The sequence below is a fragment of the Sarcophilus harrisii genome, chromosome 6 (assembly GCF_902635505.1).
Source record: "Sarcophilus harrisii chromosome 6, mSarHar1.11, whole genome shotgun sequence".
Taxonomy (NCBI): domain Eukaryota; kingdom Metazoa; phylum Chordata; class Mammalia; order Dasyuromorphia; family Dasyuridae; genus Sarcophilus; species Sarcophilus harrisii.
In genome coordinates this window covers 161,735,208-161,761,717 of record NC_045431.1, presented here as the reverse complement: position 1 = coordinate 161,761,717, position 26,510 = coordinate 161,735,208, and the positions used below count along the sequence as shown (strand labels likewise).

General features: G+C 35.4%; 1 protein-coding gene across 1 annotated transcript in view; it reads right to left on the bottom strand.

Moving 5' to 3' along the window:
* Positions 1–26,510, bottom strand: part of ADAMTS3 (ADAM metallopeptidase with thrombospondin type 1 motif 3) — a 273,293-nt gene that overhangs the window by 224,237 nt on the left and 22,546 nt on the right. Inside the window, exon 3 of the mRNA XM_012551960.3 lies at positions 20,462–20,868. Coding sequence (XP_012407414.1) covers positions 20,462–20,868 — 407 coding nt within the window. The remainder of the gene's footprint in view (positions 1–20,461; positions 20,869–26,510) is intronic.

Below are 26,510 nucleotides of genomic sequence, written 5' to 3'. Positions count from 1 at the left end.
CATGAAGGAGGTGAAAGCAAGAATTGTGGAGCATTTATGTATCCTGTCATTCACTACATCCTGGGTCATCAGCAGTCATCTTGACTTGTCCTGTCACTGGATTTTAATCATGCATGAAGAAATGACTTCTGACTCACTTAAATCCAGATCACATGCCAGTCAAAACATGACCTCATGATATCACTGGGTCTCTTAGAAAATGATGGATGAACAATTATCAACCAAGTTTATGTGATTGTTACTAGCAATACAAAGATGAAAAAAATGACATTTTTTCACCCCTTAATACTTCTAGGATATCATTTTTTGACATGAGTGGTTCTTCCAATAAAAGACAGAAACTTTCATATCTCTTAGTTGATGTTTTTTGAGTGACTGTGGCTAAAAGAAATTCCCTCCCAAAAGTCATCTTGGTGAAGAATATCTCTCAGCTGAGATGGGGTGGTCCTTCATGGCACACTACCTATCCCTGATCTAAGAACATCCCTGGAGCTTGACAGGAACCTGACCCAGCTTAGAACTCACAGATAGTTCTGCAACATAAAAAAAAAAAAAAAAAAAAAAAAAAAAAAAAAATTCTGAGCAGGATATTAGGGGAGGATCTGTAGGCAAGGAAAGAGAGGAAGTCAGTATGAGGGGGAGAGGCAGACAAAGCACTCTGGGAAAATATGAGGATGAGGAACACATTCACCAGAGGAAATCAAGGAAAGATTCATAATAAATGTGGTACTGAATAGGACCTTGAAATAAGTGCAGGATTTCAACAGACAGCAAATGTAGAAGGGCATTCTGGGGATGGGGGCAGCCTCTACATGAATGAATGAATGAATCTTCAAAGGAATGAAAACATATTTATTAAGTTCTAATTATGCACAAAGCATATACTTAGCACTAGAATATATGCAGTTAAAGCAAGATAGTCCCTACCCTCAGGGAATTTACATTCTAACTGAAGGAGCAACACATAAAAGAGAATTGAGTAGCAAGATTAATAGAAATGCCTTGAAAATCCCCAGTGAGGATAGCAAGAGCCAGGGGATTTGTTTTTTTGTTTTTTTGTTTTTTAAATCAAATCATATGACAGAGCCTGGAGGCAAGGAGGATAGAAAGGGAGAACATATAGTAAGGCACAAAATATTTTAGAATATATTGGCAAGGCAGATGGTAAGGTCTAATAGACAGGAATTCAGGATTTATTAACCAGATATCAAATGAGACAATTTTTATGAAAAGACCTTAGTGCAGGGCCTAGTACATAGGAGGAGCTATATAAATGTTTATTTCCTTTCTATAGATAAAAGTGAGTTACAATTATAGGTAAAATCTTAGAGAAGAAATCTATCCCTAAGGTCTAAATGAATTAGTGAATGTCATGTTTGCTGATATCCCTTTCCAAGGTGGTTACTTTTCATATAATTGCCTGTGGTAAGGGCTGAAAGTCATGGCGATCTAGAGGGTGTAACTACCAAATGTAAATATAGTCAATCTCCCAGGATACCCATTTAAATTAAAGCACAAGAGAACAGGTCCTCCTAATGCTCATTAGACCACAAGACTTGGAGATGTTTGGGACCTTAGAAATTATCTAGTACAGCCTCCTTCAATGTTCAGACTGAAAAAGCTGAGATTCAAAGAAATCACCTATCTCGCCTAGGAGTATAGTACAATAACAGAGCCATGATTAAACCAGACTCCAAATCCTGTGCTGAATTTAGTATAGAGTCTCTCTTCAGACCCTGTCTGAATTCATTACCATGGTCCATCTTCTTGCAATGGAAAAGACTATAAAATGCAGCTTATCTTATCGTGGTTGTAATTCTTATCCAATGACCGAAGAATTCTCTTATGTTTGGCTCATTAGGACTGAGCCAAAGAATGTGAATCAACATTAGTTAAAGCTTGAAAACAGGAGTCTTGGTTTGAAGGGAGATAACCCTTGACTCCTCAGTGTGTCACCAAACTTCACAAAGCTAATGTAATCTTGGACTCCAGGTGGTCTCTTCAGTCCTATCTCAGATACTGTGACCATTTCCAGGCACCACAGTTTAAGAAGATTGATAAGCTGGAGAGTGTCTACAGAAGGCAACCATAATGGTAAAGGGCTGTAGAGCTATGTCTTAAGGATCAACTGAAGGGAATGGTAGCCTGAAGAAGATAAGAGAACATTCAAGGAAGATATAATAGCTGCTTAAAAGTATCTAACTGGTAGTTATATGGCAGGGAGATTAGCCTTGCTCAGTTGGGTCCTAGAAGAATGAGATGGAGGCTACAGAGCCAAATTAGGCTCAATGTAATATCATTGTCCAAAAGTGAAGTAGTAGCCAGGTGGCTGTTATACACCTGGAATAATAGGTCATTCCAATCCCCAGAAGTGCAAACGTTCCTTTTACCAAAAACACCCTCATGTGGAAGTAGTTCTCAAGGCAATTTAAAACTTAGTTCAAAAAGATAAAAATGTTAAAAGCACTTATCAAGGACTTAGCTTTTCTAGACAGTGTAATGATCACTGGCAATGCCATTAGACTTGGGATGGAAAATGTCATCCACATCCAGAGAGAAAATTATGAAAACTGAATGTGGATCAAAACTTAGTATTTTCACTTTTTGATTGTTTTTTTTTTTCCCTTTTGCTTTGATTTTTCTTGCACAACATGACAAATACGGAAATATGTTTAAAAGAATTATATATATTTACTTCATATCAGATTGTTTGCTGTGTTGAGGAGGGAGGAGATAAGGGAGGGAAGGAGAAAAATTTGGAACACAGAGTCTTACAGAAATGAATGTTCAAAACTATCTTTACATGTATTTGGAAAACTAAAATACTAATGAATTTTTTTTAAGCTGTCATCAAGAAGGTTCTCTAGGGTCTCAAGAGCTCCTGAAACCAGTTCAGAATGTTACTTTTTACATTCCCCTTGCCCAAAAAGGTCACAGCTGGATCCCAGATCGATCTACAAAGGGGAATAGAGATTTAACTCCCCCCAGATTTATACCACAACTTCAGTGCTTGCAGAAATAGTATAGGCTGATGGGGGGGGGGGGGAAGAATATTAGAGAGGGGGGAGAATTGTAGGTAACTGAATCTTCAGCTTTCCACCAATATTTTGGCCCACAACAAATGGGCTGCTTGGAGAGGCGATGGAAAGCTAGACCACAATTTGTCTGGTATGTTATAGTGGAGATTCCTTTCATATATATGGGTTGGACACTAGATGGCTGCTAAAGTCCCTTCCAATACTAAATTCTGTTATTCTGTGATTCATCCTGGTTACTGCAAGTATACAAACATTGGTACTATGAAATCTGGGCATCCAAAATTGTGAATTCAATGCAATCTAACTACAACCACCATCATATAAAATTTATTAAGCATCGCCACCCACCCACCCCCAACCCCAGACTTTACCATACTGCAGCAATCTCTACACCTTGATGTAGCAGACTTTGGGGAAATATGGGATAAAGAGATGAGTCATAAACTATAATAAAGAAAGAACAGCTGGTATTTGCCAACTTAAAATAAGCAAAAAGCAATAAGACAGAACAACCACCACTACAATAATCTAGCAATTCCCAAGACACTGTCTAGGTTTTTTTTGGATTACCTGAAGATAAAAATTATTTTAATAAAAGCAAATAATAAAGGGTGCATTCAATGACATTTTGCTAAAGGACTGCTCCTAAAACAAAAAGTTGTGAATGATTTTGACAGTGCCTGAGTTTGGCAATCTAATAATCTGATATCTATACATCCCTAATAATTAATCATGTGGCATAATTAATGCTTACCAAACTAATACAAAGTCATAAATAATGGAATGGAAATTTTTATTTCAGAAAAGCAAATCAATAATACACAGAATATTTTCAATCTACTTTTTACATCTGCGTTTTCACACTTAAAAAAAACCCCACAATTTTGATTATAAGCCAATATTCCTTTCACACTGGCTGGCCTGAATCTTTTCTTTTCCTTCTTCATTTATGAATTCTAGGAACTTTTCTGAAATGCAATGTCCACACAGATGAAATGAGTTGGTTTATAAATCTTAGATTCAGATTTAGAAAGTAAAGCCATAAAAAAAAAAAAAAAAAAAAAAAAAAAAAAAAAAAAAAACCTATTTTCTTCTTACTGCAGATATTCCAACAGAGGGATTTTTTCCATTGATGTGAAAAGAGCCAATCACTCTGAAATTTCTGTACAAATGTAGTTCTCAGATTAAATATAATTGACCTAGCCAAAAATCTCTTTGCTTACAGCAGTTTTAACTAATTTCATTAGCCATCCCTGATGCCTTTTCTAGTCTGAAAAATTAATGAAACCAAAGATACATAGCCTGTTCAGTTATGACTCACAGTATGGCATTTAATTATTTCCATGTGTATCCAAACGACTGTATCCCTACCATATACTCTGGATCTAATTAAACTATTATGTAAAAGACCTTAACGTGAAGTTAGACCTTACAAAATTTATGATCTGAGTTCTGGCTTATCAAGGTTATTTTAGCTCCTGGTACTGGCCTCAGCTTGACTTTAATTCCAGGAAAAAGTGAGCTGCTTCAGACAAATGTGTAAGCTTTTGCATTGTCAATAAAGTTAAAGAGAGTAACCCAGCTTGGTCTCAGCTGCCAGAAAACAGAGCTAAATTTATCATAGGAGTGCTGTAATCTCCTTACCTTGGGTCCCTGCTTCCTTCTAACATCTTTAGTTCAGACTTATCCCTATCTTATCTGCCACTGTTTAATATATAAATTGTCTCAAATCCTTTTGAAAAGGGGTGGGGAAATAAAATACCTAAAATAAACAGCTCAGAATTTATGGAGATTCACTTTTTTAACCTGTAACAAAATGTCATCAAACTTAATCATGAATAAATGAATAACATTGGCACTAAGCCCTCTATTTTTTGTGTGTGAGTAGTTGACCCTGCTACAAACTTCAGAATTTTTCCTTTATTGTCAAAGACACCAAAGACCTTTCAGGCACTTAAGTGCAAAATCTCAATATCCCCAAAAATGAAATCAGTTTACAGTTAATCAGAATATAAATTCTGATCATATAGTTATTTGACTAATACAGAAATGGTATTGTTTCCCAAGAAAATGGATGATGGCCTCTGAACTCTATTGTATTTTCTAAATGCCAGTTCAAAAAACTGAACAATCAATTGTTTGCTGTTCTAATAGTGTTTTTTTTTAAATAGCACAGGATGGTGTTAATCACTAAATATTATGTTGTATTATAAATGATACAACTACTATTTTAACTGCAGGCGTATAAAGAATTACCTGAAAATATGTTGATGTTAATTTTTTTGGGGGGATGCTATTTCCTTTTTAAAAAATGACTACATATCATATGATATGTATTTATAATTATGATAGCTTTTTAAAAAATAATATACTCAAATCAACATGCATTTGACAAGTGCCCACTATATGCTAGGAATAACACAGTAGAACAGTAAATGAAGTGCCTCACTTGGAGTTTAGAAGATCCAAGTTAAAATCCAGACTCAGACATTTTGCTAGCTGTGTGATCCTGGGTAAGTAACTTAGTTAACCCTGTTTGCAACAGTTTCCTCATCTGCAAAATAAGCTAGAGAAGGAAATGGCAAAGCACCCTAGTTACCGTTGTTAAGAAAAACCCAAAAGATAACAAAGAGTCAGACATGATTGAAACAACTGAACAACAACTATGCTTTGTGCTGGACACTGAGCTAAGTAAAAGATCAAAAAGAAATTTTAAGCAATTCAGTCTCATGTAACAAACTGTATCTTGCTATAAAGAAACTACTAAATAAATTTAAAATTCTTGGTCATGATGATTTAGAGGAGAATTCTGTCAAAGAACAATTAATACCATTACTATAAAAATTGTTCTCAAAAATTGAGAAACCTCTCTGCCAGACTACTTTAATGAGACAAATACATACCTAAACCAGGCAAGAATAAAACAGGAGAACTTTAAATCAGTATCATTAAGTGAATATTAATTCAAAAATTTTAAACAAAATAATATCAAAGAGATGAGGACAAACTCATCCAAAATCATTCATTATGACCAAGTCACATTTTTACCAAGGAAATAAGTATGGTTCAACATTAAAGGGGGAAAAAAAACCATATATATATATATATATATATATATAAACTTCTATTAATAACAAAAGCATCTAAAAGCCATCTAAAGCCATAATGATCTCAATGGAGTCAGAAAAAGCTTTTAACAAAATACATTATTCATTTTTGCTAAAAACCCTACAAAATATAAATGAAGAACAGCCTTATATGGAACTTTCTTTTGTCAGAATTAAAGATATATTTTTAAATTTTCTTATTGACAAATTGACTAAAACTCTAAGCTTAGAAACAAATTTGACAGAACCTAAACTAGAAGAATTTAAGGACAGACTAAATGTGGACTCTGTGTGTGCTGTGTGTTTGTGTACACAGGTGCATATGCACTACATATGTTAATATAGATTTATCCCTAGAAATTAAGACAAAAACACAAATTTATGGATCCTTCTAATCAATCAATATGCATTTGTTAAGTACCTATTATATATCAAGCCCTCTGCTAAGTGCTGAGGATACAAAGAAAGGTAAAAGCATTGACTACTACATATCAGACATTGTGCTAAGCACCAGGGAGATAAAGGAAGTCCAGGACAATGACTGTCGTTCAGGAACTTAGATTCTAATGATGGAAACTATTGTAATGATAGAAATTATGACTGACAACTAGAGAAACCTAATCTGTTTTCTGCTTGATTTTTCAAGACAGCCCTTTACCCTGTTCTTCCTTTATCTTCTTGCCCTCCTGAGATTATCTCCATTTCATCTCTTATGTGTCTTGTTTGAACATAGTTATTTACATATTGGCTTCCCCATTAAACTTTAAATTTGTTGAGGCAAAACTTTATTTTGTTGCTGCTGTTTACCTTTCTTTGTATCTCCTGAACTTGGTCCACTCCCTTGGCATATAACAAGTACTTAATAAATGCTTGTTTATTGACTAAATTGGTGTTCTCTTCAAATGGGGGGGAGGGGGAGAGGAGGAAATTCGTAGGATGGGTAAAGACCAGGAGCAGTCAATCAGGTATAGTTATCATGTCCCTCTTCTCTCCTCACATCCCCATCCTCAAAGCTGGATCACATCTGCCATGCAAGCCCAAATGCTTTCATGCTGTTCTTTCTAAATCCTCAACCCAAGACCCCTAATGTAATCCTGCTTAAAATTCTAACCTGGTTTGTATACAGTATTTCAGGTTTCTATTAAGTAAATAGCTAGTTGATTTGAGAAACTAGCATTCCCAAATAGTCCCCAAACAAAATTAAAGAGCTTCAAAGACTCACACAAGAGAAGTGGGTACTTGGGGAAATTTCAGGCAGGAAGGTAGACTGATAGGGATGATATTTGGGAGCAATGGAGGTCTTTCCATGTACGAAATGATCCATGATAGCTATAAGTCAATGCCAGGTCTACTGGAGGGTAGAACTGATCAAATTCCCCAAAACAGAGCAGAGAAAAAGAAACACAGCCCCAGGAAAACCTGTTCTGTTGCTTCAAGTGTTACCCCCAAAGCATTGAAGTGGAATATTGCTCAGCTTTTTCACCCCGCATGAATGTCCTGACAACCTTACAAATCCCCTTTGTGGGCCTCTCAGTCAGGTTTTCAGTCCAACCCTGTGACCCTGGTTGGATTGAGGGATCACTGCCAGAGAGAGGCCAGAGCCAGGCTATTTAAAGATGCAAGGAGCCACTGTAGATCAAAGAGAATGCTTGAGCAGCAATCCTTGCTGTTACCTATAAGCAGATCAGTTGAACGGGCAGCCACTAAGTATCTAGTCTGCTAGGCATCCATCACATGCAGTAATGTTTTTTGTTTGTGTTTTCAAATTATTCTTCCCCACTAAACAAATCTAAATTCAACTTTCTACCCATGAGTCCTAAATTTACTTAAAAATATTTTTTCTTTACCCACACAGGATGGAAATTGTCAAAATTACCTAAAATTCCCCTAACTACACGGAATGCTGGGAACATCCACTGGAAGCACATTGGTTGGCTGTTGTCCTTTGTTCTCCAAGAGGACCAAAATGACGTTATTATGTTGAGGTCAAAGTACAGTGTGTCTGACTGTGGTTGGTCAGACCAATACCAGCCCAGAGGGCTCTACCACAGGTCCGGCACAAATACATTAGGAGTAGCCATGTCTCTAAATTTGCCCTCTCACATTTCTTTTGCGCTACTGTAATTTGGTTTTGCTCACAGAGTACAGTGATTTCTTTGATGTAATCACAGCATGCTGGGTGATCTTATACCAGTGTCACCCATGTCTCACAATCAATTCCTAAGTTCTTCAGAGAAATCTTGAGAGTGCCCTTATATCACTTCTTCTGACTCCCATGTGAGTGCTTCCCTTGTGTGTTCTCTGTAAAAATAGTCTTTTATAGAAATGTACTTTTGGCACTAAAACAATATGGCCAGCCCAACAGAATTGTACTCTGCAGTAGTTTGAATGCTTGGCAGCTCAAGTTCAAGAATGAACCTTAGTGTCTAGTACCTTATCTTGCCAGGTAATCATTAGAATCTTCCAAAGACAATTCAAATGGAAGTGATTGAGTTTCCTGAGATGGCACTAGTATACTATCGAGGTTTCACAGGCATATGGCACAACAGTTCTACAGAATTTCAGTTTAGTAGGCAATCTAATACCTCTTCTTTCCCAGACTCTCTTTCAGAACATCCTTTCCCAAACACTGGGCTAGCTCTAGGAGTGTGTGTGTGTCAGTCTCATCATTTAAGTATCTCTAGAAAATATATTGCCAAAATAAGTGAACTTATTCATAGTCTTCAAAATTTCTCTATTTCCTGTAACGGATGTTTCCATATCTAGATGGTGTGGTGCTGGCTGCTGGAGAATCTCTGTTTTCTTGGTGTTAAGCAGCAGAAAATCAATCAATAATTTGTTGATCTCAGCCTCAGAAGCTGCATTGAGTGCAAAATCATCTGAGAACAAAAAGGTGAGTCCCCACTCTCCCTTCACTTTAGTTTTGGCTTGTAGCTTTTTCAAGTAAATAATTTCTTACCAGTGCTGGAGCTAACTTTGATGATATTTTCATCTTTATTGAAGGGGTATAACAATATTACTGAAAACATAATGTCAAAAAAAAAAAAAAAAAAAAAGAATGGGAACGAGCACACAACTTTGCCTCACTTCAATAGTGAGTAGGAAACCCAAAAATATTGTTCATTATCCAGAACCTGTGAGAGCATGCTGTCATGAAACTGATGTACAGTATTGATGAACTTCTCTGGTTAATCAAATTTTGACATAATTTTCCACAAGTCCACATGACTGACAATATAAAAAGGCATCAATGAACATTCTGTACATACCTATTTTCTGCTCCTGGCATTTCTTCTAGAGCTTTTGAACAGCAAACACCATATTGTCTATTTCTTAGCCCTTTCAGAAACCACACTAGCTCTTGGGTAGATGACTATCTTCCAGGTAAAAGAGCAACCCTCTAAAGAGGACTCTGGCAAGTATCTTGTCAGCAATGATAAAGGTAGAGGACTCTCTGTGGTCATCACAAGACAACCTATTTCCCTTTCTATTATAATAATAGACAATGGAAAAATCATTGAACTCCTGGGGAACAAACTCCTCTTACCATATAATCTTAAAAATCTCTGTCAGATTTTGTATGAGCACTGGACTTCATGCCTTATAAATCTTAGGTGAAATAGAATCAGCACCAGGCACTTTACTACATGAAAGGAGCATAATGTACTGAGACATTAATATAATGTTGGTAGAGTTGTAAACTGATCCAATCATTCTAGAGAGCAATTTGGAACTATGCTCAAAAGGCTATCAAATTGTGCATACCCTTTGATCCAGCAGTGTCTTTATTGAGCTTGTATCCCAAAGAGATCATAAAAAAGGGAAAAGGCTCTACATGTGCAAAAATGTTTGTAGCAGCCCTTTTTATAGTGACAAGGAACTGAAAACTGAGTGGATGTCCATCAGTTGGGCAATGACTAAGTTATGATAGATGAATATAATGTAATGTTGTTATTTTATAAGAAATGATGAGCAAGATGATTTCAGAAAGATCTGAAGAAAACTGCATGAAATGATACTAAGTAAAGTGAATAGACCCAAGAGAACATTGTACACAGCAACAACAAGAATTTGCGAAGATCAATTCTAATGGACATGGCTCTTTTCAACAATGAGGCGATTCAGGGCAATTGCAATATATTTGTGATGGAGAAAGTCATCTGCACCCAGAAAGAAGACTATGGGGACTGAATGTGGATCACAAGATCGTATTTTTGCCTTTCTTGTTGTTTGCTTGATTTATTTTCTTTTTTTTTCCTTTTTGATCTGATTTTTCTTGTGCAGCATGTTAATTGTGGAAATATGGATAGAAGAATTGCACATGTTTAACATATACTAGACTAGGGGATCTAGTTGTCTAGGGGATGGGGGAAAAGGAGGGAGAAAAATGTGGGACAAAAGGTTTGGCAAGGGTAAAACCTATCTTTGTATATATTTTGAAAATAAAAAAGCTATTATTAAAATAAATAAATAAACTCATGAATAAAAGAATAAAAAGAAAGGAACACAACAGTATTGTTATGCACATCTTCAATTGGAAATTTAGCTTAAGAGGGACTGACCTCAATTTGAGGTCTTCCATCAATGCCTTTAGCATTAATTGATATTAATTGATGATAGTCTATTAAGGAAATGATGGAAGTATCACTGCAGGATCATGGCCTTATCATTGATCAACATGACTATGGCTATGGAAGAAGATCCCAATTTGTGAAAAAGAAGTCAAATTTTGTAAAGCATTTAATACAGTGCCTAGCACATGATAGGTGCTTAATAAAAGTTTGCTATTTCTCTCCTTCATCTCACTTCTTTTCTTTTTCTGTAGAATCTTTTGGAAAATGCCCAATTTATAAAGACTTTTAGGACAACATGATAATGCAAAAGAAGTAACATGCTTGTACTTCATCATTATAATATTCTCCTGCCCATTGATTGAAGAATGGCTAAACAAGTTATGGTATACAATTATTGTGGAATACTATTATACTATTGAACAAGATGGTTTCAGAAAAACCTGAGAAAATTCATAGAAACTGATGGAAAGTGATATGCGCAGAACCAGAAAAGTATTGTGCATAGTAACAATAATATTGTAATCATGAGCAATGTGAAATAATTAGCTACTCTGATCAAGATAATGATTCAAGACAATTCCAAGGGACCCATTGATGAAAAATGCTATTTATCTCCAGAGAGAGAGTTGGTGAATTCTGAGAGCAGATGAAAGCATACTTTTTTTTTTTTTAACTTTCATCATTTTTTTTGATTGTGAGTGTTTTCTTTTACAACATGGCTAATATGGAAATATGTTTTGCATGACTTCACATATATAATAACTATCATATTGTGGGCTGGGGGAGAAGAGTGAGGGAGAAAATTTGGAACTCAATTTAAAAAAAATGAATGTTAAATTTTTTTCATTTATAATTGGGAAATATATTATCAAATAAAAAATATATTTAAAAAATAGTTCCCTACTCGTCTTCAAATTTCCATTTTCATTTTTTCTCTATTCTGACCTCAGTAGAGCTTCAAAAATATTCACCTTCAAGTACCAGATTATACCATTTCCATGCTCAAAATCCTCCAATAACTCCCTATTAATGTCAAGGGTAAAAAGAAACTCCTCAATATGGTACTTAAAGCCTTCCCCTAACTAGTTTCAGTTTATTTTATTATACTCATTATTCATTAGACCCTCTTACATACACATGCTATGTTCCAACCAATGTGAACAACCAGAAATTTCTCAAATTAGACACTCCATCTTCTTACAAGTATTCAAGTAAGGCATCTTTTAGAAATGTTTTTCCTGCTAACTCTCTGAAGTACCTTATCTTTAAGATTTAAATCAACTGCCAGCTCTTCCAAATAATCTACTCTGATTCCTCAGTTTTCCCTCTGTAATATTCATTTGTGAACACATGATATCCTTCAGTAGAATCCTATGCTGCTTCAGGATTGGGACTGTTTAATTTTTTTTTCTTTATATATCCAACCACCTAAGGACAGTACCTTGTACAATGGAAGCATATCTTAATACCTGCTGTATTTTAAATGACCATCCACACTTTCTGGAATGTGCTGTCCTTTTCAAAGGAAGGTGACACTACTGACCCACAAACAGGGCATACTTTTTTGAGTTGGTGTTCCAGGTTGTGGTCATAGACTATAGTGAGCCATCAATGCTGACTTGTATGGGGCCACCCAATCCCACAACAGCAATGATAGCTTGCAGCACAAACACATTCCTTGCAGAGAAACAACAGTTTAAGTAGGCAGTCTCTTGAATCCCTGGCTACCTTCCACTGCTTTTTTTTTCTTCTTCTTCACTGAGTACAGGTTAATGATGCTAATAAATGGGTATTTCCAGCATTAGTGGAAATTTCATGAAAACCATCATTCCAAATAAATTCAAATAAATTTCTAACAAAACATTTCTCAAGAGAGAATGATATCAATAAGAACCTTCTTCAACTGAAGAAAGCCACATTGAGAAGCAATATCTACCAGGATTTCTTGCCCTATAGGCTAATGCTAGTTCTTCTTTTAAAAGTATTAAAAAACCTTCTTCAATTGTGTCAAGAAATGACTGATGTGGCTTCCTGAGTTCCAATTTTACTGTTAGGTTTCTGACCTATGGACCAGCAGTATGACCAAGATAGGTAAAAGAAAGCTATGTTCAAATGCAATAAGGCTATATATCCTTAATGGATATCCTTTTTGTCTTTGAATGCCTTTCCTATGATATGACTAAATGAATCTCTTTTGTCAACTATACCATATGTAACTCATTGCACTACAATCTCAAATCTAGGGTACTAGATCAGTTTGAGTAAAGACTGGCCTGGTAAATCTTGACTGTCCAGAAGATCTGGATCTTATGGGTTGCTTAAAAGGTAGAGGTCAAAAATTTGGACAAACATTTCCACAAAATTGTCTTTACTTTCCATGAAAGTAAAAGGAGTTATTTGTTTTCTGCATCTGGTAACATGTGCCTGAGTCTTCAGCAACTTATTCATTTTCAGAGGAAAAAATGAAAAATCTGTCCCATAGTTGATACTATATTATTCATTGAATACTTTTGTAGAAGGGATCCTGTTACCCACTTTTGGTAGGAAGAAACTACATGTAAGCCAAACCTAAGTTTTGCTTTAGAGATTTCTCTGAAGTGACTCCAGAATTAGGGAAGAGACAGAGAAAAGTATTTACTACTTATGTGACCCTGGATAAATCACATAATCTCTGTCTGCCTCAATTTCCTCAACTGTGAAATGTGAGACATAATAATAGGATCTACCATCCAGAATTATTTTCAGGGCTAAATGAGATATTTGTAAAGCCCCTGTGCCTGGCACATAGAACATACTATATGCCTGTTTGCTTCCTTCATTTCTTATTTCATTGGCCAGCCCCCCCCCTACCCCAATTATATAAATAATAAGCAGTTAAGAAGTAGCTGATGGAATTGATGGACTGAAGTCATCCGCACAGATATGCTACTTATTCAAAGACTGAATGAGAGATATACAATTACTGAGTTGCTGTCGTAATATCAAAAAAAAATTGTGGAAAAAGGCAAAGTTATCATAAGATTAGAGAGAGGAAAATGTCATAATTTTTTAAAGGGAGAAGGAAGAAAACACAATTGACAAACTTTGGACCAGTGAGCTTGGCTTTCTGGGGGAAATATTAGAACTGCTCATTAGAGATAGTTGCCAACATCTAGAAAGCAAAGCAGTGGTTACAAGTACCTATATGTGACTTTACTGAGCATAGCTCATGCCAGATTCAGCTCATTCTTTTTGGTGACAGGGTAACTGATAGATTAGAAAAATGCTATGAATATTCTTTGCCTAGATGTTAGCAAAGCTCTTGACAAAGCACTTTGTAGAGAAAATGCGTAGATGCAGACTAAAAAATAATAGAATTAGATTCCAAAGTGGTTGAAAGAAAAGATGGAAATAGTAGTTAGTAATGGAAGAATGTCAATATGGCTGGTTGACAGTGAAATAGGAGGATCTCTGCTGAGTATGTTTTTTTTTTTTTTTTTTTTTTTTAAAGACTGGGTCTTCCTATTTCACACAGGCTAAAAATGCAGAAGGTACTTAGGATTGGTTCTACATTTATTCAACATGGAAGTTGAGTCATTTTGTCCCTCAATTTAGTCTACCTCAATTTCATTATCTGTGAGGTGGATTTATAGTATACATACTATAAAGCTGTTATGAAGAACAAGTGAGATAATATATGAAAGGAGCTACAGAGGGGAGGATTTGGAAATTAATTTTAAATGAATGTTTAAGTATAAGAAAAATTACATGTAATTAGGAAATATTTAATGAAATAGATAAAAATATATTAATTCCTATGGGGGAAATTTTTGCTTCAAAGCTATAATAATGTCAGCTATTTATGTGATTGAACAAATAATATTTGACATTAGCCTCCCTAAATTAATTCTGAATAGATCAACAATTGCAAAACAGAATAGAGAAACAGTTTGAGACTGTGTTTCTAATTATTTTTTTCTTCCAAGTTTATATCTTGAAAGCACACTAGGATCCCTTTTCCAAAGGATGATCCCACACACAACTAAAATTGCAGTAACCACAATTACAGCCAACTCTCAATTAATTGGAGTGTTTAGGGAAAGGTTTACCATATGTAAAATTAATTTCATATGTAAATAATGACTAAAATTATGAAGAATATTTCAAACTGTCTTCTGTCAGTAGGCAATGAAAAAAACAATAGCCTGCTTCCAAAGGGACCTAAGAGCAGCCTCTAATTACATACTTGAGATGGTCAAGGACACAGAGTTCAGGAAGCACTGTTAGTTCCCAACGGACTACTTCTCAATCAGGGCACAAGGACCAGAATGGGAGAGGGATGTCATCCAGCTGGGTATTCCAAGACTTTAACATTGGCATTAACTCACAGAAAACTTTCCCTTTGAAAAGCGATGCTCACAGAAAGCTACTGCCAGCTGCTTTCTTCCTTTGCCCTCTGGAAGTGGAGGATGGTAAAAGGCATGAGTCTGCTGGGAGCTCACATGGGTGGAACAGCTAAGCACAGGCATTTTAAAGGCAGGCACCAGTGATTTAAGTCTGTTTCTCCTGTCCCAGCACAGCTATTTTGACTGGATAGAGAAAAAGGATCAGCCAATATCTCTAGAATTCACATATGCCAAATACTATAGTATGTATAATCTAAAGAAATCTCTGCTCTCTCCATGGATCGTAGTGAACAGGGCACTAGTGTCAAGGATATAATAATAGCAATAATAGCAGCATTTATATGGACTTTAAGGTTTGCAAAATATTTTACATTTATTATCTCTTTTAATCTACACAAGACAAAAGAAATTGAGACAGAGAGAAAAGGACTTGTCCACATTTCACAGCTATTAAGTGTCTGTGGCTGAATTTGAATTAAGATGTAATAGATATTAGGTCCAAAACTCTACACCACCTTCCTAGAAGAAAAAACTAAATTTAGCATTCAGAGATATGACTAATCTTTTGAAAATTACTCATGAAGTTCAAGTTGACTGTGATTAGGATTCCTATCACTGTAATGAACCATTATAATATTTACTTTGCCACTTATATTCACCATGGCCTTCCAGAATTGGGTTTCTTTGACACAAGTTCTGAATTCAAATTCATCTTGGACACTTGCCAACTCTGTGACCTTAGCCATGTCACTTAACATCATTCAAGCTCAGATTCCTTATCTGTAAAATGGAGATAATAACACTCACCTATTTGAATTATTGGGAGGATCAAATGAGAAGACATATGTTAAGAGCTTTAGAAATCTTAAAATACTCTATAACTATCATCATTATTATTTTTCTATAAAATCAAATATTTAAAATTGCCCTCCAAAAATGGTGAAGAATTTACTACGTGGATAGCATAAATAATTTTTAAAATAGCAAATAATAACAATTAACAGTATAAATAATATATAAACCATAACTGAATGAGAAGGAATATACAAAACCTGATTAATTGCCAGCTTTAGTCATCATAAAATCTTGGAGATTTCTCCATTTTCCAAATAAAGTTAGCCAATTCAGTAAGCATCTGGCCTATTAAAATTTTTTCAAATTTATTTTTTTAAGTGCCACTTTTATACACTTATAGAATCATTAAAAACTAGAGCCAGAGGAGTCTCCCTCATCTTATCATTCTCCCTCTTTTTTAAAGTTGTACATAAACAATCAACAAGTTATAATGGTAATTCAGTATATCTATAGTTTCTTCTTGTAATCAAAACTTAGAACAAAGCTTTATGATGCAAGATTAAGATTAATGATCTATACTGTTTTCCTCATGTTTCACAGTAATGAGACAAAGTATCAGCAGTTACCATAAGTGGCTGAAAGTAGGATGATATTTACAAAGCAAAACCAAATATTTAGTTTTCCTTTTGTTTTTAATAAGCAAAGTTATTGTTAAACATTTTCCATCATGCTTTATAGTAACCCATTATCATGACTTGCAAAACACTGGCCAATTCTTTTGAGACACACAGTCATATGAAGTAGCTTTGTCTGCTTGACCCCAGATATCAGAAATAGGAGCAGTGGGTATAAAGTGATGCAGATAATGTCTTACTATAAAGAAAATATTTAACTGTTAAAAGTTTCTAGAGAATAGGCTGCTAAGTAAAGAATTAATACTCCAAATCCTAACCCAATGAAGGTCTTCAAGTAGAGTCAGCAAGGTCACTCCCCTTGGTCTAGCTGGCCTTTCACATGCCTTCTTTCTCTGTGATTCTGTGTTTTACTCACACAACACTTAAGAGTATTGTTTTTCAAATATTTTAGGGGCTCTTACTTAGGAGGTGATACTATATTTCTAAACAGATGTTTAGCTTCTTTGACCTCAATAAATTAAGCTCATTGTTCTCAAACTAAAAGCTTGATATTTTGAGATTATTTGTGTTCTATGATTCCATTGGTATTCTGATTTTTTGAGATTACTAATATTATAATTTTAGGGGGCTTTTTTTGTCTAGATATGACTTTATTAGTATAGAGAATAAATGATGATCACTGAAGATTCTCAATTGCTAGCATCTCAGTTTTAGGGGGCAATGAAATGTTAAATGAGTTGTCCAAGGTCCCACAGCTTATATCTTACTACCAGCAGGACTTGAGCCCAAGTTTTTCTAACTCTAAGGCTGACTCTCTATACATCCCCTCCTCTAAGAAATGTAACTACGGGAAACACTTTCCTAATGCTAGTTAGTAACTAGGAACCTCTTGAATTCACAAAGTAGTCAACAGCAAAAACAACTCTTATTCAATATTGTTTTTCAGACACCTGTGATGTGGAAAAGAAATGCAAAGTAGAGGAGGTAATCAGGAACCAGAGGTCCTATCTGAGCCATGCACACGTTCTCAAGGCCATGTGCTCAGAACCTCCACAGAAGCTGCTTGGGAAAGGGAAGGAAGAAAGATTCTCTATCCCATTGGGAACTTGAGGGACACTTAGAATCCAAAGAGACATACTCAAAAGAGAAGAAAGAAATAGAGGGAAGAGGAGGAGGAAGGAGGGAGGAGAGAGAAAAAGAGAGAAAGAGGAAGGGAGGAGGAAGGAAGAGAAAGAGAAATAGAGACAGAAAAAGAAAGACAGGGAGGGAGGATGCAGAAAGTGAGGGAGGGAAGAGGAGAAGGAAGGAGAGAGAGAGAGAGAGAGAGAGAGAGAGAGAGAGAGAGAGAAAGGAGGAAGAAAAAGAAAAAGAAAGAAACAGACAGACAGACACAGACACAGAGAGACAGAGAAAGAGACAGACAGACAAAAACAGAAACATTCAGAAACAGAGGGAGAGAGAGAGAAAGGAGAAGGAGGAGGAGGAGGAGGAAGAAGAGGAAGAGGAGGAGGAGAAAGAAGAGGAGGAGGAGGAGGAGGAAAAGGAAGAAGTAAGGAGGAAGGAAAAAGGAGAAAGAAGAGAAGGAAGTGGGAGAGAGAAAAGCAACTCAGACAGAATAGACTAAAATGAAAATGAAGTCTATTTCCCAGGAAAGAAGTACATTTTAAGAATGTCAATGTATGCTTATAATGTTCTGGTTTATCTTTCTGGAGGTCCATATGTGAATTCAGATCCTCCTGACTCCAGGCCCAACCCTCTATCCATTGAGCCATCTAGCTGCTCCAGACAACTCAATTTTCCCAAAGACTCTGGATTTCAGTCAGAATGAAATTTATGAGACTAAAAGCCCAGATCCTCTCTCTTTAAGATCAGGCTCCCTGAAAGACTCAGTCAATTAATTAGTCTAGCGAGCTAATTATGCATATGATATTGGCTACATATGTCGGTATCTGTAGTTGTTTGTTTGTTTTTCTCAAAAAGAAATCCGTAACAGTACCACTCTTTAACTGTATGTTAAGTTCTAAAAATATTTCTCTGAGAGCCTGGGTTCTATTCCCAGCTCTGATGCTTCTTATCTGTATGAGCTTACACATGTATACACATATCCATACACACATATATAAACATGTACACATATACTCAGCCAATATGAGATCTAAACCTATTACATGTAGCATATTTGGCTTCTTAAAATAGTTTCTTCAGTATCAGCTACAAACCCTACTAAGCAAAAACAAAATCATTAAAAAGCAGATCCTGAAAATAAGAAATTTACCAATACTGAAGCCCATAATAGCAAAATTCCATTGAGTTGCTTGTGAGGAAAATGAATAACCTAAGGTTTATGGCAAACTAAATGCTGGCCAGGAGAAATCATAGGATCATAAATATAGCCTGAAAGGGACTCCAAAACCATTGGCAACTCAAGTAGTTCGGTAGTTCACATCTTTAATGCAGTATCTAATAACTTGAAATGAGTTCCTATCCACCTTTCTCCTGAAGCATGCTGAATGACAAGAAATATCTCAGTGAGGGGTTGGGTTGGGAGGAAGAGTGGTTGATAAGATAACTTGAAAGTCAGTAAGATCTGAGTTTAAATACTGTCTTAAACACTTAAAGGCTATGCGACTCTGGGCATAGCACTTAAATCACATCAGTTTCCTCATCTGTAAAATGGGGACAAAAATAGCACCTCCTTCGTGGGCTGTGTAAAGATCACATACATCCAGGACTTTGAAAACCTCAAAGTTTTCAGTAATTATTATTATTGTTATTTCTATTATTTTCTAGTTTGGTCATTTTATTTTACAGGTGAAGAAACCGAAATTCAAATTGGTTAAGTGAATTTATTCAAGGATACACTGATAGGCAGAATCAGAGATGGTCCTCTGCTTCCACTGTCAGTGCTCTTTCCCACATACTCCATTTCCTTCCAAAGAAACAACCTTAGAATTTGAGCATACACTTAGAGAGCTTCATTGCTATAGACTTTAGGAAAACAGCTGACAGGAGATATAGGCAAAGTCACCAGCAGTGAACATTTCCAAATAATAGCTATAGATGCAAACCAAAGAACAATCAAGATATAACAATGACAGTAAGCTGTCCTTTCATCTTTTCCACAACAATCAGCAGCAGCAGTATATTTAAAAGTAAAAAGAAAAAAAAAAACTATGTGCGAGTATATACCTACTCATTTACTCACCCAAACTCAAAAAATGCCCTCTTCTAGGTGAAAAGTACACAGACTGTAAAGCAGGGGTTTTTAACCTGAGCTCCAGGACCTTAGATAACTTGGATAACTTTTACATTATATTGAATGTAACTGGGTTCCTATATACTTTATTCATTTAAAGACTTTTTTGAGAAAGATCCATATGCTTCCTCAGACTTGCCAATGGGTTTATGACATTAAAAATGGTCAGGAGTAAGTGGAGTTCAATTCATAATTTATAGCATTCACCAGAGAAGATAAGGAATGTTTTGTATCAAAATTCTCTTAAAATGAAGGACAAGATTCTGATGTAAGATGTATAAGAATCTATATTAGTTTGGGAAATGTTGAAATTTCTAAAAATTTAAAAGACACTGATTATTACTAGAAGAATGAAGTAAAACAATAATCATTAGCCTTCCAACTTCAAAACCAACACATGTTGCAATTTTCCATTGAAGTCTTTGTGTATAATTTACTAAACATAAATAACATGCCTAAGAAATATTATTCCATGCCTTTCCAGTTTCTTATAAAAACAGCAGACCAAGTAGACACTCACATCTTTAATGCAGTATCTGATAACTTGAAATGAGTTCCTATCCACCTTTCTCTTGAAGCATGCTGAATGACAAGAAATATCTCAGTGAGGGGTTGGGTTGGGAGGAAGAGTGGTTGATAAGAAAAGTGATAAAATGGGGGAGAAGTCTTACCAGACCATCACAGTTGCTAATGGCAACAGAAGTTCCTGGGATATCTGTTAAGTCTCCAACATAAGCACAGTTGGTCCATAAAGGCTCTCTTTTCCAAATCCTTTCTGCATCACTTCCAGGCTGGCTATCATTTAAATGGCTGGGTCTCTCCTCGGTGACCACAGAACCCTTATGCCACTCTACCATGGCTCCTGGTGCTACTAATTGAGTATTTGGCTTCAGCCGGAGGTGAAAATCCCTTCCAAAAGCTGTCACGTTGAAAAACAATTGTTCAGGGTTGGAAGACACATCCCTTGGTACTCTTTTTTTATGACTTGCAGAAAGAATGTGGGAGAGGTAGTGCCCCTGGAGATTGGTGCTGATGGGAGTGACCAGCTCGTACTCTCTAGATAGCTTTTTTGGCAAATCTGTGGAAAGAAAAAATATAGGGATAGAACTCTTTTTGTATAAGAGGGCATAATAGAGCTAAAAATATGATGATTAGCAATTGCACACTTTACTTGACCCAAAAGGCACATTCCAAATATTTCATATGTATATTAAACTTTTACTAACCAAATTCAGTAATAATTTACCTATAGAGCTTTCTATCTGACACATCCTGGCCCCTAAAGTCTTGTACATACAAGGTATGGGAGGTAAAAATATCTGCTGGAAAGTAAAAAAATAAATAATCTGTTATATACACACACAAAAAAGAATCTTCCTGTGATAGAAGTAGCCACCTCTAATTCATCTGCTATCCTAGTGTTGGCAAGAGTGCTAATAAGCAAAGAATAGGTGAGAGCAGAAAAAATGAAGGAGAGAGAAAAGCAATAAACAAGATGAGTATTCAGGGAATGATTAATTCAGAATTAGCTACATTTTCATTTTGTACACCTAACAGATTCTCCCATGAAACATGAACTCAATTAATTACATGGGATTTTGTATGAGAACAGTTATCTCTATTATACATTCAGGGACATCAAGAAGACAAATTCCCCAACTTTCCTGTTAGTTATCTAAATTCCACAATTAGAAATTAGTTCCTTTAGCTTAAGCCAAAGAAATCCTATGTCTCCTCTTAAAATACAAATACCCAAGGGGAGTATATTCAACCTTCTCAGCATTAGGATGAGCTTCCTGGTTACCTGAAACTTCATGGACTCCCCCCCAGGTTTAAATATTTTGATGTAGGTATTTGAGATAGATAGACAGATAAGCAGGCAGATAGAAAAAGACAGATATAGATACAAATGTGCATATAAAGATAATATTTATAAAGAGCTTTTCATAGTACCCAGAACATAGTAGGGACTATACAACTGCTTATTCCCTCCAACCTTTCCCATATGTGCTTATGAGCATGTGTATATACATTTATATATCCCCCCCTAAGCTTCAGTCCCAGATCACTTATCCCCTATTTGACATTCCACATTGGATATCTTAAAGACATCTGCAACTCCTCATGTCTAAAAACTGAACTCAATTATCATTTTTTTTACAAGAAAAGCTTTATAGAAAATAATTTTTATAATTCATTACAGTGAATAAAACGCTTTCCTCATGAGAAAGTTAGGCCCAGAGTGATAAAATTAATTTTTTTAAAGGTCATACAATGACAGTCAATATTCAAATCATCCTGTCTCTAAGTTTACTGATCTTCTCACAGAACCAAACTCTGTTACAAGAAGATCAGGGCCATCTTGATCTGGAAGCACAAATTCCCCAATCATATTTCAAAACTTAGATGGATTTGTGCTCTTTTACTCTGTTAGTAACTCCCTCCCACTGGACAGATTGCACCTCATCCCACTCCTCTCATTCTGCATAACTACAAGCATGTCCTCCCATAAAATCATGCTGGGGAGCTCACCCAAAAGGCTGGGGAATTTGCTTTAGAATTCTGGGTGTTTTACATATGTGTAAATTGAGATTGAAGGTCAGTCTGGATAAATACCTCTCTGATGACATCCCTTCCTAATTAGTAATATGCTACCAAGTACTCATACCCACCATGCATCTCTCCTTTACCTTTAGGGAGGCCAGCATTTTTAATTCTTTAAAAAACACTATTTCATTTTCAAAATTTGCTAAATATCAATTCAAACTTCTGTGGTGCTATTCAGTACTATTCAGACTGGATGCAATACAATATATTGTAGTAAATGACTGTAGAAATCTAGTGTTTGGTAAACCCAAAGATCCAAATTTTGGGGATAAAAACTCATTATTTGCAAAAAAAAAAAAAAAAAAAAACTGAAAAACTGTATGGCAGAAACTAGGTATACTATCTTTCTTTTTTTCCTTCCTTCTAGTCTTCAACAAAATATCTAACCTGGAAATGTTTCATATAATTGCACATGTATAACCAACAAGAGATTGCTCACTCTCTCTCAGGAATGGGAGAGAGGAAGTAGGAATAGAATTTGTAACTGAAAACATTTTTTTTAAAAAAATGTTATCCTGTAATTGGGGAGAAAATAATATGTTTATACTCAGTTTTGAAAATTATTTTGGGTTACAGTTTTAATTTTTAGCCTATCCTATTCCAGTTCTTGTTTTCTGGGAACTCCAGAATAACATTGGGTTTTTCCAAATTAATTGTTGCTTTGTTTCAGGGTCTTTGTCCTGATACTTGCAAAATGTACTATTTGTAGTTGTAGTTGTGAAATTTAACCACAATATGATTTGGAATCTGATAGAAGAATTTTGCATTGTTTTGATGTTGATATGGATTTGATTAATAATTGCTTTGTCTATTTTTAAAAGTTCTAGACAGTTTTCTTATATTATTTACTTAAATATAGTTTGCCATTCAAATTTTTTTGATTTGTCATTTGTTTTTCTGAGACATAGGATCTCAAAATTCTCTCTGTACATCCTTATGTTAAGACTAATCACTTTGTTGAATACAGAATGCATGTGTTCATTTTAACAATGCATTTTGCATCTTTTTGGCCCAAGTTCTTGCATTAATTTTTTTTCTATCCTATTTTTTTCAACATTCTGATTTGAAAACTCTGACTTTCATTCTAATTAAGTAATTTCATTCTTAATGCCTTCTCATAAAAGTTGTATCTTCTGGAATTCCTTGTTACTGTTTCATGATCTCTGAGGAATAAGCAGGATTCTTTTTTTTTTTTTTAATGGGGAATTTTGGTTCATTTTCCTTCCTTAAGTAATATTTGTTCATTATACTATCTTCTCCTATCAGTTTTATGAATTTTTCCTTTGAAAACTGATTCTTGAGTTATTTACTTGTGAGCTAGATTTTTTTACTCAAGTCGTTGGTCTTTGATTAATTAAAACTTCTATTTTTTTTTTTTGTATTGCCAGGCAATTTTCTCCAGTTTTTCTTCCAATTCTTTGGATTCCTCCACCCCATTAAAAGTGATATACAGATTCCTGAGGTTGGGCAACCTCAGCCTCTTCAAGGTAGAGAAGAACAAGGGAAGACTTGACTCAAGTCTCTGCTCAGAATAAACTGGGTAGTGTGAGAAGGAACAGGGATAAAGAACAATAATTAGGTCCAAGAGGATTTTTTGTCATCCTTTGCTCAAGTGGAAGTTTTTTCTCCACCTAGGCCCCTCTGCCATTGTTCTGCTATCCCCATTTTCTGTCCCATTCAAACAGCAAGTCTCCCTTTCCTTCCCATGGCTGAGCAAAATAAATATCTAATCATATCAGAAGAGATAAGATGAATTTGGGATGAATTTATTGCCATAGGGAGATTCAGCAGGAACCTCCTCATCTGCACTTCCTCACTTGCACCTGGAAGTACAAGTCCACATAGCTATTTCATCCCACTGCACTCAACACAGAAAGTATTATCATCTCTATAATAGCAACAACAACCTTCTTTCCTTCATTCCATTACAGGAGACTCTTTCTAGTCCAAAAATGCCAAGAGTTTATTGACTCTCTAGAAATAAAGAATATGCGATCATTGCTGAGGCTATACCATTCAAGTTTCTCTGATAGCTACAGTCAAAAACTGACCCAGGTGTCAGACTAAGCTGGGTATAATACCAACATTTCCATTATCTCTTCCCTCAAAAGCTGCAAAATCCTAGGTTAACAAGAACTCAACTCAGAGGCCTCTCATAAGGAAAGTATTTTGTAAATTTAAAAGTTTTATGCAAATGTAAGGTATAGATTTATGAATGCACACATATATACACATAGGGGAATGTGAAAAATGCTTAACAATCAGCCCTCCAAAAAAAGTATACATAAAACATCTTTAAGTTGAATCTGCATTTTTACATTTTATTTTTAAATTTAATTATATTTATTTTAAATAAATATTTGTAATGTCTACTTATTTAGCTTTGCTGACATCTGAACAGTCAGCAAAACTGCCAATCAAGTGGCAGCATTTGCAGATTTCTAAGATATAAATGCTTACTTTGAAAATTTACAACATACTCTTTATTGCTACACAACTTCATATATACATATATATCTTTATTGTTACACAAGGGGGCATGGAACATCAAATTATGATTTCATTGATCACAGGAAAGAAGAAGACTATTAATGCTATTAATGCAGGTTATCATCTTCTCTGTAATTTATACTGTTAGAAAATTCCAGAGGCAGCTAGATGGCACAATGGATAGAACACAAGCCCTGGAGTCAGGAAGACTTGAGTTCAAATCTAGCCTCAGACCCTTAACACTTCCTAGCTGTGTGACCCTGGGCAAGTCACTTAATACCAATTGTCTTGACAAAAAAAAATAAAAGAAGAAAGAAAAAAAAAATAAAAGACCAATGAGATGTTGTCAACAGTCAGTCAGTCAACAAACATTTATTAGGTGCCTAAAAGGTACTAAGCACTGTTCAAAGTGCTGAGAATTAAAAACAAAACAAAACAAAAACTGGCATGTCGTAGCCTTGAAGGAACATATTCAATCTAAAGGGGAAGACAACATGCTAACAACTAGATATAAACAAGCTGTATACAGGATATATTGGAGATAATTAACAGAGATAATACCAGCCCTCAAGGAACACATTCAATCTAATGGAGAAGACAACATGCTAACAATTAGATATAAACAAGCCATATAGAGAATAAATTGGAGATAATTAACTGGTAAGATAGTAATAAAACTAAAAAGACTTTTTACATTTTAGCTGGGACTTGAAAGAAACCTGGAAAGCCAAGAGACAGATGAGAAGGTAGAAATTTTAGACAAAAGGAACCAGCCAATCAAGAAACCTATAGAACTAGATCACAGGGTACATGTCAGAAGACCAGAAAGTAGGGGTGGGGGCAGCTAGATGGCACAGTAGATAAAATGCCAAAGTCAGGAAGATCTGAGTTCAAATTCATCCTCAGATACTTAATACTTCCTAGCTGTGTGACCCTGGGCATACTACTTAACCCCAAATGCCTTGCCGAAAAAGAAGACTGGAAAGTGTAAGTGACTTGCTCAGAGTCCCACCAGAACTGAAGTCTTTGTCATTTCAAATCTAGGTCTTTACCTATTATGCTACTGCAGGACAAATTAGTGATGCATTTATATCAAAGGCTAGATATAAAGGCATTTACTTTACAAAAGAATACACGCTAAACATGCAACAAATTGGCCTCAAAAATAATTTCAAGTGAACATTTTTCAGTAGTTAAAGAAACTACTCTAAAAATAGTTTTCAGTTGTCTTGTTCAGAGTGACAACGCCATCAGCAATGAAAAGAGGCTGAAGCGAAAAAAAATGAGGTGGGAGGATGGTCTTAAGAAGCCATATAAAGTAATTGGCTAAACAGAAAGGTCTTCTGTGGTCTGTAAATATAGAGATGAAAAGGAAGCATCTTTTCTCAAAAGCAAGTAAAATTAATCATGACGTGCAGAAATTTTTAATCCTGCCAAACTTTTTGGCCCACTATATTTCTAGACCCTTATCATTTCAGTCCCAAGAAATATGTTCATGAGCTTTCTATCCCAGCTGCAAATCTTTGTTTTACTTCCAAAGAAGGCACATGTTAATTTTTGGTTCATTATTAGGAAAGAGGAAACAAATAGTTGTGATCTTAAAATTCTTCTCATTTTTTTTTC